The sequence below is a fragment of the Bos mutus genome, chromosome 1 (assembly GCF_027580195.1).
Source record: "Bos mutus isolate GX-2022 chromosome 1, NWIPB_WYAK_1.1, whole genome shotgun sequence".
In the NCBI taxonomy this organism is placed as follows: Eukaryota; Metazoa; Chordata; class Mammalia; order Artiodactyla; family Bovidae; genus Bos; species Bos mutus.
In genome coordinates this window covers 71,321,972-71,340,899 of record NC_091617.1, presented here as the reverse complement: position 1 = coordinate 71,340,899, position 18,928 = coordinate 71,321,972, and the positions used below count along the sequence as shown (strand labels likewise).

The 18,928-nt window shown below is 36.8% G+C and overlaps 1 protein-coding gene across 2 annotated transcripts in view; it reads right to left on the bottom strand.

Moving 5' to 3' along the window:
• The window catches only part of ACAP2 (ArfGAP with coiled-coil, ankyrin repeat and PH domains 2), a 176,273-nt gene that overhangs the window by 96,356 nt on the left and 60,989 nt on the right, over positions 1 to 18,928 (bottom strand). For both annotated transcript variants that reach the window (XM_070371400.1, XM_005897839.2), the window contains exons 2-4: positions 16,858 to 16,915; positions 7,910 to 8,029; positions 7,084 to 7,137 (exon numbers count right to left, since the gene is read on the bottom strand). In XM_070371400.1, coding sequence (XP_070227501.1) covers positions 7,084 to 7,137; positions 7,910 to 8,029; positions 16,858 to 16,915 — 232 coding nt within the window. The remainder of the gene's footprint in view (positions 1 to 7,083; positions 7,138 to 7,909; positions 8,030 to 16,857; positions 16,916 to 18,928) is intronic.

The following is an 18,928-nucleotide window of genomic DNA, read 5'->3' as shown; positions in this document are numbered from 1 at the left end:
CAAGGCTGTATATTGTCACACTGCTTATTTAACTTATATGCAGAGTACGTCATGAGAAACACTGGGCTGGAAGAAGCACAAGCTGGAACCAAGATTGCTGGGAGAAATATCAATAACCTCAGATATGCAGATGACATCACCCTTATGGCAAAAAGTGAAGAGGAACTAAAAAGTCTCTTAATGAAAGTAAAAGAGGAGAGTAAAAAAGTTGGCTTAAAACTCAACATTCAGAAAACTAAGATCATAGCATCTGGTCTCATCACTTCATGGGTAATACATGGGGAAACAGTGGAAACAGTGGCAGACTTTATTTTGGGGGGCTCCAAAATCACTGCAGATGGTGACTGCAGCCATGAAATTAAAAGACGCTTACTCCTTGGAAGGAAAGTTATGACCAACCTAGATAGCATATTAAAAAGCAGAGACATTACTTTGCCAGCAAAGGTCCTAGTCAAGGCTATGGTTTTTCTAGTAGTCATGTATGGATGTGAGAGTTGAACTGTGAAGAAAGCTGAGTGCCAAAGAATTGATGCTTTTGAACTGTGGTGTTGGAGAAGTCCTTGGTCTTCTTGTGGTCTTGAGAGTCCCTTGGACTGCAAGGAGATCCAACCAGTCCATTCTGAAGGAGATCAGCCCTGGGTATTCTTTGGAAGGAATGATGCTAAAGCTGAAGCTCCAGTACTTTGGCCACCTCATGTGAATAGTTGACTCATTGGAAAAGACTCTGATGCTGAGAGTGATCACGGGCAGGAGGAGAAGGGGACGACAGAGGATGAGATGGCTGGATGGCATCACTGACTTGATAGACATGAGTTTGAGTGAACTCCGGGAGTTGGTGATGGACAGGGAGGCCTGGAATGCTGCAATTCATGGGGTCGCAAAGAGTTGGACACGACTGAGTGATTGATCTGAACTGAAATGAACGCATATTTATGGAATTTAGAAAGATGGTAACGATAACTCTGTATGCGAGACAGCAAAAGAGACATAGATGTATACAACAGTCTTATGGACTCTGTGGGAGAGGGCAAGGGTGGGATGATTTGGGAGAATGGCATGAAACATGTATAATATCATATATGAAACGAATCGCAAGTCCAGGTTCGATGCATGATACAGGATGCTCGGGGCTGGTGCACTGGGATGACCCAGAGGGATGGTAAGGGAAGGGAGGTGGGAGGGGGGTTCAGGATGGTGAACACATGTACACCTGTGGCAGATTCATGTTGATGTATGGCAAAACCAATACAATATTGTAAAAAATAAAATAAAAGCAAGAAGGAAAAGGTAACAAATAACATACAAGGGAACTCCCATAAGGCTATCAGCAAATTTTTCAGCAAAACTTAACCCACCAGAAGAGAATGATATGATATATTTAAAGCGATGAAAGAAAAAAAACATACAACCAAGAATACTCTACCTAGTAAGACTTTCATTGAGGTTTTATGAAGAAGTCAAAAACTTTACAGACTAGCAAAAGCTAAAAGAATTCAGCACCACCAAAGCAGCTTTACAACAAATCCTAAGGGAACTTCCCTAGGCAGAAAAGAAAAGGCCACAACTAGAAACAAGAAAATTACAAAACAGAAAAGCTCATTGGTAAAAGCAAACACACACAAAAGGTAGGAAACAATCCAAAAACAAAGCTAATAGTAAGGTTAAAGGACAAAAGTAGTAAAAATCATTTGTATCCACAATAAGCAGTTAAGGGATACACAAAACAATCTGATGCAAAATATAATACCCAAAACAGTGATTATGAGGGAGGCAAGTACAAATGAAGTTTATCTGAAATGTGTTTGAAAATTAAAAGGTCAGCAATTTAAAACAAGCACATACAAATATAGACTCCTATATAAAAATCGCATGGTAACCACAAAACAATAATCTATAATAGATATACACACAAAGAAGAAAAAATAATCTAAATAGAACACTAAAGAGAGTTATCAAACCACAATAAAGAGAACAAAAAAGGAAAATAGGAAGAAAGACCTACAAAAACAAATGCAGAAAAATTAAGAAAATAGCAATAGGAACATACATATTGGTTATCATCACCTTAAATGTAAATGAAATAAATGCTCCTACCAAAAGACAGAGACTGGCTGAATAAATACCAAAATAAGGCCTGTATACCTGCTGCCTATAAGAGACTCACCTCAGATCTAGAGACACATATGGACTGGCAGTAAGTGGATGGAAAAAAGGTATTCAGTGCAACTAGAAATCAAAAGAAAAGTTGGAATAGTAATACTTGTGTCACACAAAATATACTGTCAAATAAAAACAATAGACAGAGAAAGACACTACATGATGATTAAAGGATCAACTCACAAAGAAGGTAGCACAGTTTTAAATACACAGATACCCAACATAGGAGCCCCTCAATATATAAGCCAAACGTTAAAAGACATAAAAGGAGAAACTGATGTTAATACAATAAAGTGGTGGACGTTAGCATCCCACTTACATCAATGGACAGATTAATCAGACAGAAAATCAATAAGGAAACATGGGACTTAAATGATACATTAGGCCAGATGGACTTAACTGACATTTATAGAGCATTCCATCCAAAAGCTGTGGGACACACATTCTTTTCAAGTGTACATGGAACAGTCTCCAGAATACATCACATGCTAGGACATATAGCAAGCCACAGTGAATTTAAGAAAACTGAAATTAAATCAAATATTGCTGCTATCTTTTCAAACTACAAGGCTATAAAGCTAGAAATCAACTACAAGAAAAAACTTGAAAAGATACAGACAGATGGAAGCTACAAAATATGCTACTAAGCAAGTGAAGAAATCAAAGAGGAAATTTTTAAATGTCTAAAGACTAATGCCTAAAAGAGTAAAATTACTATCCAAAACCTATGGGATACAGCAGAGGCAGTTCTAAGAGGGAAGTTCATAGCAATACAAGTTTACCTAAGGAAACAAGAAAAGTCTCAAAACTTAACCTTACATAAGAAGCAACTAGAGAAAGAACAACAAACAAAACTCAATGTTAGTAAAAGAAAATAAATCACAAAGATCAGAGCAGAAATAAATGAAATAGAGACTTCAAAAACAACAGAAAGATCAATGAAACCAAAACTTGGTTCTTTGAAAAGATAACTAATTCAACAATGAAAAGTTGAAAGCATTTCCTCTAAGATCAACAGTAAGGATGCCCATTCTCACCACTTATATTCAACACAGTTTTGGAAGTCCTTGCCATAGCAATTAGAGAAGAAAAGGAAATAAAAGCAATCCAAATTGGAAGAGAAGTAAACCTGTCACTGTTGCAAATATTTCTATGTCAACCTTTAGACAGTCTCATCAAGAATAAAAGGGAGATGACCAAATAAAGAAAATCAGAAATGAAAATGGGGAAGTTATAACCACCACCACATAAATACAAAAGATCATCGGGAGAATACTACAAGCAACTATACACCAATTAAAAAGGACAACTAGAAGAAATGGACAAATTCTTAGAAAGGTACACTCTCACAAGACTGAACCGAGAGGAAACAGAATATACGAACAGGTCAACTACCAGTACGTAAACTGAATCAGTAATTTTAAAATTCCCAGCAAATAAAAGCCAATGACAAGATGGTTTCTAAGGTGAATTCCACCAAACATTTAGAGAAGAGTTAATACCTATCCTTCTGAAACTATTCCAAGAAACTGCAAGGTAAGAAACACTCCCAGACTCATTCTATGAGGCCACCAACACCCTGATACCAAAACCAGAAAAAGGTTATCAAAAAAGAAAAGTATAGGCCAATATCACTGATGAACACAATGTAAAAATCCTCAACAAAATATGAATCCAAACTCAATCCAACAATACATTAAAAGGATGATACACCATGATCAAGTTGGATTTATTCCAAGATGTAAGGACTTTTCAATATCTGCAAATTAATGAATGTGATAACATCACATTAACAAACTGAGGAATAAAAACCATATGATCATCTCAACCAATGCAGAAAAAGCTTTTGATAAAATTCAACATCAATTTATAATAAAAACTAGTCCAAAAATAGGCATAGAGGGAACATACTTCAACATAATAAAGGCGATATATGACAAGTCCACAGCCAACATCACACTCAATGATGAAAACATGAAAGCATTTTCTATAAGATAATGAAGAAGACAAAGGATGCCCATTCTCACCACTTTTATTCAGCATAGTTTTGGAAGTCCCAGACACAGAAATTAAAGAAAAGGAAATAAAAGGAATCTGAGCTCGAAAAAAAGAAGTGAAACTGTCATGGTTTGCACATGGCATTTCTATGCTCTACACAGGAAATCTTAAAGATGCTACCAGAAAACTACTAGAGCCCATGAATGAATTCAGCAAAGTTGAAAGATACAAAATTAACGTACAGAAACTCACTGTATTTCTATACACTAACAACCAAATATCAGAAAGAGAAATTAAGAAAACAACCCCATTTACTATTGCATCAAAAAGAATGAAATATCTGGAAATAAACCAACTTAAAGATGCAAAATGAAAAGACAACCTACAGAATGGAAGAAAATATTTGCAAACATTACAAATGACAAGGGATTAATTTCCAAAATATACAAACAGCTCACAAAGCTAAGAATCAAAAAAAGAAAACAACCCAATCAATAATGAGCAGAAGACCTAAACAGGTATTTCTCCAAAGATGGCCAACAGGCACATGAAAATATTTTCAACATCACTAATTATTAGAGGAATGCAAATCAAATCATAGTATCTCAGGAACACCTCACATCAGTCAAAATGGCTATCATCAAAAAAATCCAAAAACAATAAATGCTGGGGAGAGTGTGGAGGGACAGGAACCCTCATACACTATTGGTGGGAATGTAAACTGGTGCAGCTACTATAGAGAAGTATGGAGGTGTCTTAAAAAACTAAAAACAGATTTGCCATATGACCCAGCAATCCCCTTCCTGAGCATATATCCAGAGAAAACTCTAATTTCAAAAGATACAAGCACCCCAATGTTCATAGCAGTAGTATTTACAGTAGCCAAGACATGGAAACAACCTAAATGTCCATCAACAGAGAAATAAATAAAGAAGATGTGGTGTGTAGGTATACACACACACACACACACACACACACAACTACTCATAATACTAGAATACTATTCAGCCACTAAAAAGAATGAAATATAGCAACATGGATAGACCTAGAAATTACCAAGTGAAGTAAGAGAGAGAAAGACAAATATCATATGATGTCACTTATATGTGGAATCTTAAAAAAACTGATATAAATGAACTTATTTACAAAACATAAACAGACTCAAAGACACAGAAAACAAACTTTGGGCTACCAAAGGGGACAGTTGGCAGGGGGGTGGGGGGGTGTAGTTGAAGATAAATTAGGAGTTTGGGATTACCATATATACCTTATTACATATAAAACTGGAGCAGGAAATGGCAACCCACTCCAATATTCTTGCCTGGAGAATTCCATGGACAGAGGAACCTGGTGGGCTACAGTTCATGGGGTCGCAAAGAGCTGGACACGACTGAGTGACTAACACATATAAAATAGGTAAATAACAAGGACCTGCTGTATAGCACAGGGAACCATATTCAATACCTTGTAATAACCTATAATAGAAAGAAATCTGAAAAAGAATATATATATATATGTATAACTGAATCACTTTGTTAAACACTTGAAACTAACATAACATTGTGAACTCACTATACTTCAATAAAACAATTAAAACTTTAATGCATCAAAGGACATTTATCAAGAAAGTAAAAAAACAACTTACAGAATAGGAAAAATTATTTACATATCATACATCTGATGAGGATTTAATATCTACAATATATAAAAAATTCAATTTAAATAAATTTTAAAATGGGCAAATTACTTAAGCGGACAACAATGGTAACAATGGCATAAGGAAATACACAAATGGTCAATAAACACATGAAAAGATGCTTAACCACGTTAGTCAAGCAAGAAATGCAAATCAAAGCCGCAATAAGATACCAATTCACACCTACTACAATGGCTATAACAAAACGGAAGGAAGGAAGGTAGATAGATAGGTAGATAGATAGATAACAAGTATTGACCCAGATGTAAAAACTGGAACACTCATACATTGCTAGTAGGGATGTAAATGGGAATGTAAAATGTTGTAGCCTCTGTGGAAATCAGTTTGATGTTTTCCCAAAAAGATAAACATAGAATTACTTATGACCCAGCAATTCTACATCTAGATACGTAACCAAAAGAACTGACAGCAGAAACTGAAGAAGATACTTTTACATGATAATTTTGGTATAAATAAAATTTGAACCACAATTAAAATATTATCAGATCAATTCATCCTTAATATGTTGTCCCCCTCCAAAAAAACAAGAAAATCAAATTAACTAAAAACCAGAAAGTAGCAGAATTTACAAAGAATTTAAGTATTGCTATTCCCCTCTCACAAACAGTTAAATTTTGAAACACTGAATAATTATACGTCATACATATTAGATTTTTAAAAAAATATATAGCTTACAAAGTACCATATTTTCAGTAAACTTTTATAAAATGTATAAAGGCATTTCATCACATTCCAAAAGTAATATATATCCCTCATTCTTAAAGATCTGTCCTCATATCTTAAACACACACATAAATAGCTCAAAGAATACAACAGTCTTTAATATTAGCAACTTATTAGACACAGGGGATATATTTGTAATTAAAAGAAATAGCCAAATTTAGAATGATGACTTGTACATCTGTCTTTCTTCTTGAAATAACTGCTTAACAATTTACAAAGGCACAACTTAAAGAGAAAAAATTAACTTTTATGAGTGTGCACTTCATTGAAATTAAAGTTCACTATTACAGGATGGGAAATAATACACATGTATAGTTCCATCTTTTCTCTCTCACACACACATGCATTTTAGATCCACCCAACTAAAAAGTTGTTAATAAATCAAAGTCTGTGAATTTCAACTTAAGTAATTCCATAAAATATTGCCACCAAAGAAAAGTAATAAAGCATTAGCATGGCCATAATAACCCCTACTTACTAACACTTACTGTGTGAAAATTTATCATTTCTTGAAGACTGTCGGAAAATTTGGTCAAACTTGTCTGAGAAAGAAATCAAAAGAAAACCAAGTTATTTAAGAGCTACTAATACATGCTAGAAAAACATAATTTCAGCATTTGTGACAGAAAGATCAAGTTACAGTGTAAACAGTAACATTTATTTCTCACTAGGACAATCTCACTACTTCTCAGACATGGTCTGCATAGAAGTCTACAGGTAGTAACATGAAACTCAAGAACAGTCAAAGAATTAAACTGTCTATCAATATTATTATACTAACTAATTGAAATGGCATATATAAACCTAAAAGTTAAAAGTGAGTGTATTAAGACTGTGTGCATTTAGGTATCTATGAATCACATAATTATCAAATTACATCATTTTTTTCACTAGCTATTATTCCTCATAAAAGAAACATTATAATACCACATAATATAGCAGGGGGTCTAAGCTAACATAGCTAGTTGACCAGAACTTTCCTATGCAGCCCCCCAAATGTACAGTTAGATACTAGTCTTAAGTTAATGTTCTCTGCTTGCACTAATAAACTTGATCCTACCCTACCTGCTCAGGTGCCCTTCTAGATGCTTCAGCTCATCTATCAGCAAGTACAGTAAACAGACATTTACAACATAGATCAACCATCACCTTCTAACTGTCTTAGAACACAGGATTATATAAGATAGCACCAATAGGTGTTAGCTTTTCCACTTCTGATTTTAAGGACCACCACTATTATTAATAAGGTACATAAATATAGTTATTTAATAACATGTTGCATTGATCATTGTAACTAAGTTTAATAATACTAACCTCAACTACAGCATCATTACTAGAATACTGTGCCAGGTCTCGAATCCCATTCATGAACTGTTTATTTGCAACACAAAAGGCTTTTCCAGTATCAATCATTGCAATACACAGTTTCACAAGCTGAAAAAGAAACACATTATATAACTGAAAAAAATTTTTAATTAATTGAACAAGTATTATCAATAACCACATGAGTTTGCCTAGTTAAGATTACAGTTCATCAATAAATCAAAACTAAACAAAAAGTGTTCTTTTTTTCCCTTTGGCTTATAAAGTAAATCATAAGAGAGCTGTATCAAAAAACAAAAGATGACCTTTCAGGATGCAGAGAGTGTCTTATAACACCAACCACCAATCAAGTTAATTTTTAATTTTATCAAGTTAAATTCAACACTGTAACTTAACTCCACAAAAATGTATTAAGCATCTCTTGGAAAGAATAAAAGGAAACTTAGGCAGAGCAAGCAGTTTGACAAAAGATTTTTTGAAAACACAACTGTATATGGTGGAGGAAAGGGAAGTAAACGGGTACGGTGGGTGAGTCATGCTGGTCCTTTTAGTATCAGACTATCAGAGCAGAATTGATTAATCAACTGTATTTCTCCAATGCCTACCTTTCTAGGCACTATACTAAATCTTAGAACTGGGCTTCTCCTTTTCCCCATTCCCTCTTTTTATCTTTCCCTTTTTAATCTTTCTCTTTTTCCTGTCCATTCCGTTTCTTTTTCTAGCCCTTCTTTTTTATTTCACACAAAACATTTTCTTTAAGCAAACAATATCTTGGGTGAAAGTTAAACATAATAAAGATGAAAGTGGAGTTGATCTAGAAGGAAGGGTAATGACAGCATGGGAAGTGGGGTCACCAAGAAGAGGATAAATAGCTCAGGAAAACTTTAGAAGACAACACAAGGATCTCGGGAGTATAATTTAAAACTGTTACCCTGGAATCTGGAGCAACGTTAAATAAAAAAAAAATCTCTGTTCTAATATGGAAAAAAATCTATTTCTGTTTTATTGAATATGCTAAGGCCTTTGACTGTGTGGATCACAACAAACTGGAAAATCCTTCAAGAGACAGGAATACCAGACCACCTTACCTGCCTTGTGAGAAATCTGTATGCAGGTCAAGAAGCAACAGTGAAAACTGGACATGGAACAACGGACTGGTTCCAAATTGGGAAAGGAGTATGTCAAGGCTGTATATTGTCACCCTGCTTATTTAACTTCTATGCAGAGTACATCATGAGAAACGCTGGGCTGGATGAAGCACAAGCTGGAATCAAGAATGCCAGGAGAAATATCAATAGCCTCAGATATGCAGATGACACCACCATTATGGCAGAAAGCAAAGAGGAATTAAAGAGCCTCTTGATGAAAGTAAAAGAGGAGACTGAAAAAGCTGGCTTAAAACTCAACATTCAAAAAACGAAGATCATGGCATCCGGTCCCATCACTTCCTGGCAAACAGATGGGGAAACAATGGAAACAGTGACAGACTTTATTTTTTTGGGCTCCAAAATCGCTGCAGATGGTGACTGCAGTCATGAAATTCAAAGGCACCTGGCTCCTTGGAAGAAAAGCTATGACAAACCTAGACAGCGTATTAAAAGGCAGAGACGTTACTTTGCTGACAAAGGTCCATATAGTCCAAAGCTATGGCTTTTCCAGTAGTCATGTATGGATGTGAGAGTTGGACCATAAAGAAGGCTCAGTTTCAAAGAGCTGATGCTTTTCAATTATGGTGTTGGAGAAGACTTGAAACTCCCTTGGACTGCAAGGAGATCAAACCAGTCAATCCTAAAGGAAACCAACCCTGAATATTCACTGGAAGGACTCATGCTGAAGCTGAAACTCCAATACTTTGGCCACCTGATGTAAAGAGCTGACTCATTAGAAAAGACCCTGATGCTGAGAAAGACTGAAGGTAGGAGAAGGGGAAGACAGAGGATGAGATGGCTGGATGGCATCATCGACTCAATGAACATGAGTCTGAGCAAGCTGCGGGCGACGGTGAAGGACAGCGAACCCTGGTGTATTGCAGGCCATGGGGTCACAAAGAATCAGACACGACTGAGCAACTGAACAACAACAAAATCCTAACCATTAGAAAAACAGGTAAATTCTATTTAGCACAAACACAGCTGCTATGCTCATCACAACTATGCAAAAGAGAATAAAGGAAGAACATCTGACCAGGACTATGGAGTTCAAAGAAGGATTCCTGCAAAAGGAAACACTTGAGAAAAGCCCTGAAGACCAACAGGAATTAGTCAATCAGATAAGGGTAATAAGACACTACTTTAGGAAAAGCATGAGCTAACCCTGAAGCTTACAAGGCAGGGTAAACCAGAAGCACTAAGGAGCTTGCTGCTAAGCCACTTCAGTCGTGTCCGACTCTGTGCGACCCCATAGACGGCAGCCCAGCAGGCTTCCCTGTCCCTGTGATTCTCCAGGCAAGAACCTGGAGTGGGTTGCCATTTCCTTCTCCAGTGCATGAAAGTGAAATGTGACAGTGAAGTCGCTCAGTCATGTCCTACTCTTAGCGACCCCATGGACTGCAGCCTACCATGCTCCTCTGTCCGTGGGAGTTTCCAGGCAAGAGTACTGGAGTGGGGTGCCATTGCCTTCTCCACTAAGGAGCTTAGTTCAGTGCAAAAATGTACACAAGGGTCAGATCAGGAAAAACATTGTGGGCAAAGCAAAGGTGTTCACATAATATATGAAAAGAAATGGGAAACAATAAAGACACCCTACATCTTAGAAGCATGGCTTAGGGCATCTCTCTGGCAAACAGAGGATGATGGCTTTATATTAGAAAAGAGGACAATTTAAAGATGTAGAGAGGGAAAAGAGAGAGGTGATTAAAGCAAAGTCTTTCTCAAAGAAGTTAAGTCTGGAAGTGCATAGGAAAAGGGGTGCTTTTATCACTCAAATGTGTGTGTGTGTGGAATGGATTAAGGACAGATTCTGTTAAGTTTCCAGATTAAAAGCAAGAAATAAAATGTTCCCATCAAAAGGAAGACACAAGTTCCTCTACTAAAAATGAAGAATAAGCTGGTAAATCTTGAGAGAACAGTGAATATAAGAGCTGCTAAAGGTGAATGCTCAAGCTACCACACAAATGCACTCATCTCACACGCTAGTAAAGTAATGCTCAAAATTCTCCAAGCCAGGCTTCAGCAATACGTAAACCATGAACTTCCAGATGTTCATGCTGGTTTTAGAAAAGGCCAGAGAACAAATTGCCAACATCCGCTGGATCATCAAAAAAGCAAGAGAGTTCCAGAAAAATATCTATCTCTGCTTTATTGACTATGCCAAAGCCTTTGACTGTGTGGATCACCACAAACTGTGGAAAATTCTTCAAGAGATGGGAAGGCCAGACCACCTGAGCTGCCTCTTGAGAAACCTATATGCAGGTCAGGAAGCAACAGTTAGAACTGGATATGGAACAACAGACTAGTTCCAAATAGGAAAAGGAGTACGACAAGGCTGTATATTGTCACCCTGCTTATTTAACTTATATGAAGAATACATCATGAGAAACGCTGGGCTGGATAAAGCACAAGCTGGAATCAAGATTGCCGGGAGAAATATCAATAATCTCAGATATGCAGATGACAGCACCCTGATGGCAGAAAGTGAAGAAGAACTAAAGAGCCTCTTGATGAAAGTCTCCTTGAAAGAGGAGACTGAAAAAGTCGGCTTAAAGCTCAATATTCAGAAAACTAACATCATGGCATCCAGTCCCATCACTTCATGGCAAATAGATGGGGAAACAGTGACTGACTTTATTTTGGGGGCTCCAAAATCACTGCAGATGGTGACTGCAGCCATGAAATGAAAAGATGCTTACTCCTTGGAAGATGACCAACCTAGACAGCATATTAAAAAGCAGAGACATTACTTTGTCAACTAAAGTCCATCTAGTCAAGGCTATGGTTTTTCCAGTAGTCATGTATGGATGTGTGAGAGTTGGACTATAAAGAAAGCTGAGCACTGAAGAATTGATGCTTTTGAACTGTGGAGAAGACTTTTGAGAGTCCCTTGGACTGCAAGGAGATCCAACCAGTCCATCCTAAAGGAAATAAGTCCTGAATATGCATTGGAAGGACTGATGTTGAAGCTGAACTCCAATACTTTGACCACCTGATGCAAAGAGCTGACTCATTTGAAAAGACCTTGATGCTGGGAAAGATTGAGGGCAGGAGGAGAAGGGGATGACAGAGGATGAGATGGTTGGATGGCATCACCCACTCAATGGACATGAGTTTGGGTAAACTCAGGGAGTTGGTGATGGACAAGAGAGGCCTCTGGCGTGCTGCAGTCCATGGGATCACAAAGAGTCGGACATGACTGAGTGACTGAACTGAAATGAACTGAAAGATAGTAAGATAACCTGACTGAGTCTTGAAAAAACTGCTTTGCATCAAGAATCCCACCAATCCGTTTCACCAAACAAGTGTGTAACTTTTCCTGAAGGGCTCTGAGGCCCAGATATGAGATAGAGAATATAGAAGATTTGACAAATACAGTCAAAATTCTGCAGAATAGGTGCTGTGGAAAGAAAATGGAGGTCTTCAGAAGAGAAATGATGATATAAAACTAAGAGCAGACTAGAAGGGTTCACCAGAGAAGGCAATGGCACCCTACTCCAGTACTCTTGCCTGGAAAATCCCATGGACAGAGGAGCCTGGTAGGCTGCAGTCCATGGGGTCGCTAAGAGTTGGACATGACTGAGCGACTTCACTTTCACTTTTCATGTTCATGCACTGGAGAAGGAAATGGCAACCCACTCCAGTGTTCTTGCCTGGAGAATCCCAGGGACGGCGGAGCCTGGTGGGCTGCCGTCTATGGGGTCGCACAGAGTCAGACACGACTGAAGCAACTTAGCAGCAGCAGCAGCAGAAGGGTTCACAGATGTATTACACATAATAGCCAAAAAGTGGAAACAACCCGAATGTCAATCAATGGATGAAAAGATAAATATGGTATATCCATACAACAGCATATTATTCAGCCATGAAAAGGGAAATACTAAAGATGTTACAACATAGACAGATGAACTTTTAAAACATTATGTTAAGTGAAAGGAGCCAGCCACAAAAGGTCAAATATTGCATGATTCCATTTATATGAAATGTATAAGAATAGGCAAATCCATAGAGACAGAATATTAATTAGTGGTTGCCAGAGTATACAGGGAGAGGGAAATTGGAAGTGACTGCTAATGTGTATAGAGTTTATTAGGGTAAGAGAAATGTTCTGAAGTTAAGTAGTGGCAATAGTTGTACACACTGTGAATATACTAAAAAACACTGAGTTCCAAAGTTTAAAATGGTAGATTTTATATTAGGTGAATTTAATCTTAATTAAAAGTACCGTGAATAAAAAAGAGCTCTGTAAGTAGACAGGCTTAAAAGACTAGAGATCTAGATAAACCTGAAAAACAGAAGCAGGAGGAGTCCAAGATGAGAACTGAAAAGACCAGAGACTCCCATTAGAAAGTAAGGTATCAAAGATTATTCCAGTTTCAGAGATTACAACTTTGAGCAACAAGGCATAGCATCTGACCGGTGAAACAGGTACCAGAATTAAAATAAGGTCACTATCACAGGAGCTGGAGAGAAAATGAATGTGTCATATAGCTGAATCAAATATATACTGCAGTTACTCGGGAGAAGGACTGACTTGGAGATACATAAATACTTTGCCAGCTGTCAAAAGTCCTTATTAGATGACAGTGAAGATAGCTGTAACTAAATCACATTATATAATCTACAAAGACAGAAGATTTTTACCTAACACTAAAATGAGGGGATTTTTCCCGTTAAAGACACTCTGTCTTCAAGACAGACCTAAGTCTGTTGAAGAGACATCACCAACATTAACATTCATTTAGAACTTACCATGTGCCAAAGCACTTAACATGTATTAACACATCTTATTCACATAATAACCCTATGAGATAGATACTCTTATTTTCCCTATTTTGGGGACGAAGAAACTCAGACATAGGAAGGTTTAGGAACTTGCTCGAGGCCCGTATGGCTTAGTGAGTGGTAGAGCCTGACTCATATATGGGCAGTGTTGCTCCAGGCTTTGTGCTCTTTCCTACTAGACTATGTTATAAACCAAATATTGCCATAATATTATAATAATTTAAATAGAAGTATAATTTTAAAATGTAAGATGTAAAAATGCAAGAAATAATGTAATATCTGGGGGAAAAAAACCTAAGTTTGATAGTACTTGAGCTGTAATTTAAAGGGTATCTACTTAAAAAGGAGCAAGCCATTTCAATGAGAAGATTAAACAGATATGGAAATTATACGTAGATGGCAACTATGATGCTCTGTGATGTTGCCAATGCCAGAATACCAGGCAGAATGGATAAATAATTGGACCTAGTCAAATAATGCCATTCATTCATGGAGCACTACTCATTAGAAAGAATATAACTACCAATGGCATATATTTACAAGCAAAACAAATATAAGCTAAGTCAGCAAACTAGTTAAACCTGTCGCTGCCATGATTTGCAATGATATTACAGGTACAACTTGCCCTGCACAAAGTTATGAAATCACTAAACTAGCCTTAGATAATCCTTCCCCTCCACTAATGCCACCACCTTCAATAACAACCAGTTCTTGCTCCTCACAGGCCTCTTCTCTAATTGTACCTCCTCATAATTCTAGAGTAAAAATGTTCAATGAAAGCTTAAGAATTTGGGTAAGGGACATTATATAAGGGATCAAGATCTTAAAGTAGAGAAATACCTTTTAAAAGTGTCAAAGTTTCCATGATGTCCTTACTGGCCCAACTCTGTTGCTGTTGCTTAGTTGCTCAGTTGTGTCTGATTCTTTTGCAACTCCATGAATTATAACCCACCAGTTTCCTCTGTTTATGGGATTTCCCAGGCAAGAATACTGGAGTAGGTTGCCATTTCCTTCTCCAGGGGATCTTCCCAACCCAGGGGTTGAACCGGCATCTCCTGCTTGGCAGGAAGATTCTTTACCACTGAGCCACCTGGAAGCCCTAATACAGACTCTAGAAAGGGTTTAGAGTTCTTAGTACTAAATAGCAATACTTTGACAACTTGCTTTAGATTTGGATTTTTTCGTTTAAGATTCTACCAGTCCCTCAACCCCAACCAAAGGATATAAAGGGGTGAAACCAAAAAATAGCTGCTCATAAAAGCAAAATCATTAACAAAAATACTGTAGGAGGAGTCTGTTTAGATATTTTAAATTCTGAGGTCCCCCCTGACACATAGTGTTTTGTTTGATTTAGATGCAAATCTACCCAGAGAAAATGGATACCCTTATTGCACTACTCTGTGATTCTTTTTAAAAGAAAGAAAGAAATTTTATCCTTCTACATATTCTCTCATACATCTACCAGAAAATCAAAGCTACATCTTCTGCTATCTACCTTAAGAGTTTAAAAACTTTGTTTCATAAAGTCCTCAAAAATAAATGTAATACATCAGGGTGAAATAATAATAATGATGACAACAGTAACAATGATCCCATACACATAGTTTTAAACAGAAAATAACGTTTCTGAAAATAATATCTTTACCAAAAATTCTAACATTTGTTTTTAAAAACACTTGCCTGAAGTTTGCTAGGGTTCCTCAGAAAACTTTCAGGTAGCATGTGCCCCTCAACATAGACCCAGGAGTACAGTGGTGCCCAAGAAGAGTGCTGAACTAAAAATAAAACAGATGGGATTCTAACCCTGGCTCTGCCTTTTCTAGCTCAGTGATTTGAACCACCTCCTCTTTACTTTTGGGGCTTTGCCACTGTCATCTAGAAAATGGAAATAATCCGCTTGCCCCACCTACCTCACAGGACCATTGTAAAAATCCGAAACACACTATATCAAAGTGCTTTGAAAATTACAGTGTACTGCACAAAAATAACTTATTACTAAACATTTTCTGAAATTTTTGTCTTATATATATAACTAATAGCTACTGCTTTATATATTTTCTATACTATTTACATTATATATACATATTGCATAATTTCAAAACATTTGAAAATCTTCAGTCTAATTAATGTATCTTACATCACTGCTATTCAGAGTGCAGTCTATTCAACAGCATTGGTGTCACCTAAAATCTGGCTACACAAACAGAATCTCAGATACTAAGACTTACTGAATCTGGATCTGTATTCTCACAAAAACCCCACATATTCCTATGCACAGTAACATTTGATAAGCACTGCTTTCCAAAACAATTCCATTTACAATAATAAGTAAATAAACAGAAAATTATCTTCAGAAAAAGTATTTCAAATAAACACATTTAGTCTCCAGAAATTTTAACAATCAACAACGGTTACTCAAAATCAGAAGCCATGTCTTATTCATTCTTATATTTCTGTTACACAACAGGTAACATTTCTGAGATAGAGACAAAAAAAAAAGAGATTATCAATAATTAACACAGAAGATAGGAATCAATGTACGTTTACCCCTGCATAGAATATGACAATTTAGTATCAATTATTAAATAAATACATATTCAGTATTTCTGGCATTAAGCTTTAAAAAATGGAATGAGTATTAAAATTTTTATATTTGAACACGGCCAAACCCAAATATACAACCAAGAATGGTTCGGTTACATATGCTATCCATTAAGCAACAAAAAGTTATACTGCAATCTATTTGATGGAGAAGGAAACAAACTTCCAACAGTATAAAAGATGTCTAGTCAGACAGGGTTCAAATTCTTGCTCTGGCATTTAGATTAAATTTTCAACCAACTACTTAACATCTCTAGCCTCAACTTCTGCATGTGTAAAATCGGGATAATATTAGCATTTACCTTCATGGATATAAAAGAAATCACGTGACCCATCTGGCACTGTAGGCACAAATCAGTATGCAAAACAGGAACTACTGTTTTAAAAAGTTAAAGTAAAATTTACCTTATCAAGTTTCAGTTCCAATTCTGCCACATCTCCTTCCACTTCTTCCAAAGCAGCCCTAAAAAATTAAACAAAAATAAGTTATTTTGTGTTTAAATGTACACTTTACTCTTGAAAAGGAACTCCAAGTGAAAAAATAGGTATGAATGCTTAAAAACTACACTTCATGTAAAGTACTAATTCCCTTAGAACAAAGTATGAATATTTCATAATCATGTGTTACAACAGATGAAAGATTATTGTTTAAGGTAATGAGAGAACACAAGCTAAGTTACTCAAAGTATTCATACTCTTCAAATTAATAACACTAGTTAGAACTATTTAGCATTAGGTTTTTTAAAACAAGCAAGAACTTTTAAAAGTTGAGCCTTACAAAACTCGTATTTCTATTCAACAAAGCACATGTAATCAAACAGCAAAGCATCGTTGGCAACCAAAAATAAAGGCTTTTACTTTTAGAAATAGTCAGAAAGATATATATTACCCTTATTTAATACACCATTTTGTTTCCAATGTATTTTTAAAGAAATCAGCAGATTCTTTTCCCCTAGGAATGACAAAATTCTAACACTAACATAGTACCTAATACGCGCTGTAGGGCAACATTTCCAAAATTGGAAATTAAGGGGTGAAGAAAAGCAGCAACTAAAACTTTTTAAGGATAGTAAGGTTTTATACTTAAGATTTTGTATACTTAAGAAAGTGACAGAGGATGAGAGGTTGGATGGCATCATCAACTCAACTGGACATGAGGCTGAGCAAGCTCTAAGAGATGGGGAAGGACAGGGAAGCCTGGCATGCTGCAGTCCATGGGGTCACAAAGAGTCAGACACAAATGAGTGACTGAACAACAACAACAATACTGAAGAGTAAAAAAATGTTATTCAAATTAAAAAATGTTATTCATCTACTTTAAGCTATCAGTTTAATTTTCAGACAACTACTCGATTAACTAGCAACTTCACAATATCTGTTTTTTCATTTACCAAAATTTGTTTCAAATGGATAACAGTGGAGGAGCAGCCACCCAAAACCCATTTTGAACTCTGGGCAAGAATTCTCAGTTAGTGTTAAGAAGAGAAAAATAGCTAAGATATAAGCTCTACTCCCAAAAGTACCCACTTAACCTCTGTGTGGCCTCTTGAATGACCATTATTATCAGCTTGTGGTTCTACTTTCTGCATACATGCTCAGTTGCTAGTCATGTCTGATTCTTTGCAATCCCATGGACTGTAGCCCACGAGGCTCTTCTGTCCATAGGATTCCCCCAGCAAGAATACTGGAGTGAGTTGCCATTCCCTTCTCCAGGGACTCTTCCTGACCCAGGGATGGAACCCATGTCTCTTAACGTCTCCTGCACTAGTAGGCAAATTCTTCACCGCTGAGCCACCTGGGAAGTCCTTCTAATTCTCTATCTGGCAACATTCATTGAAAAAGTTTTTAACTGCCAAGATAAGAAAATTATGTAACTATAAATTACTCAGGAAAGAAATGCCAATTCTATAAAATGAAATACCTTAGCATATAGTTCAAGAAAACAGAAGGCGCTATACTTCCACAGCACAGAAAGAGAAATTCTTCTCTCAAACTAAAAAGTTCGTCATTTTCTGCAGCAGTTTTTCAAATGACACATTGTTCCCTTAGCCTAGATAACATTTCCCCTTCACATTAACCCTCATCTCTTCATTTCAGTTCAGTTTAGTCGCTCAGTCGTGTACAACTCTTTGCGACCCCATGAATCGCAGCACGCCAGGCCTCCCCGTCCATCACAAACTCCCAGAGTTCACCCAAATTCATGTCCATCGAGTCGGTGATGCCATCCAGCCATCTCATCCTCTGTCGTCCCCTTCGCCTCCTGCCCCTAATCCCTCCCAGCATCAGAGTCTTTTCCAATGAGTCTACTCTTCGCATGAGGTGGCCAAAGTACTGGAGTTTCAGCTTTAGCATCAGTCCTTCCAAAGAACACCCAGGACTGATCTCCTTTAGAATGGACTGTTTGATCTCCCTGCAGTCCAAGGGACTCTCAAGAGTCTTCTCCAAGACCATAGTTCAAAAGCATCAATTCTTCGGC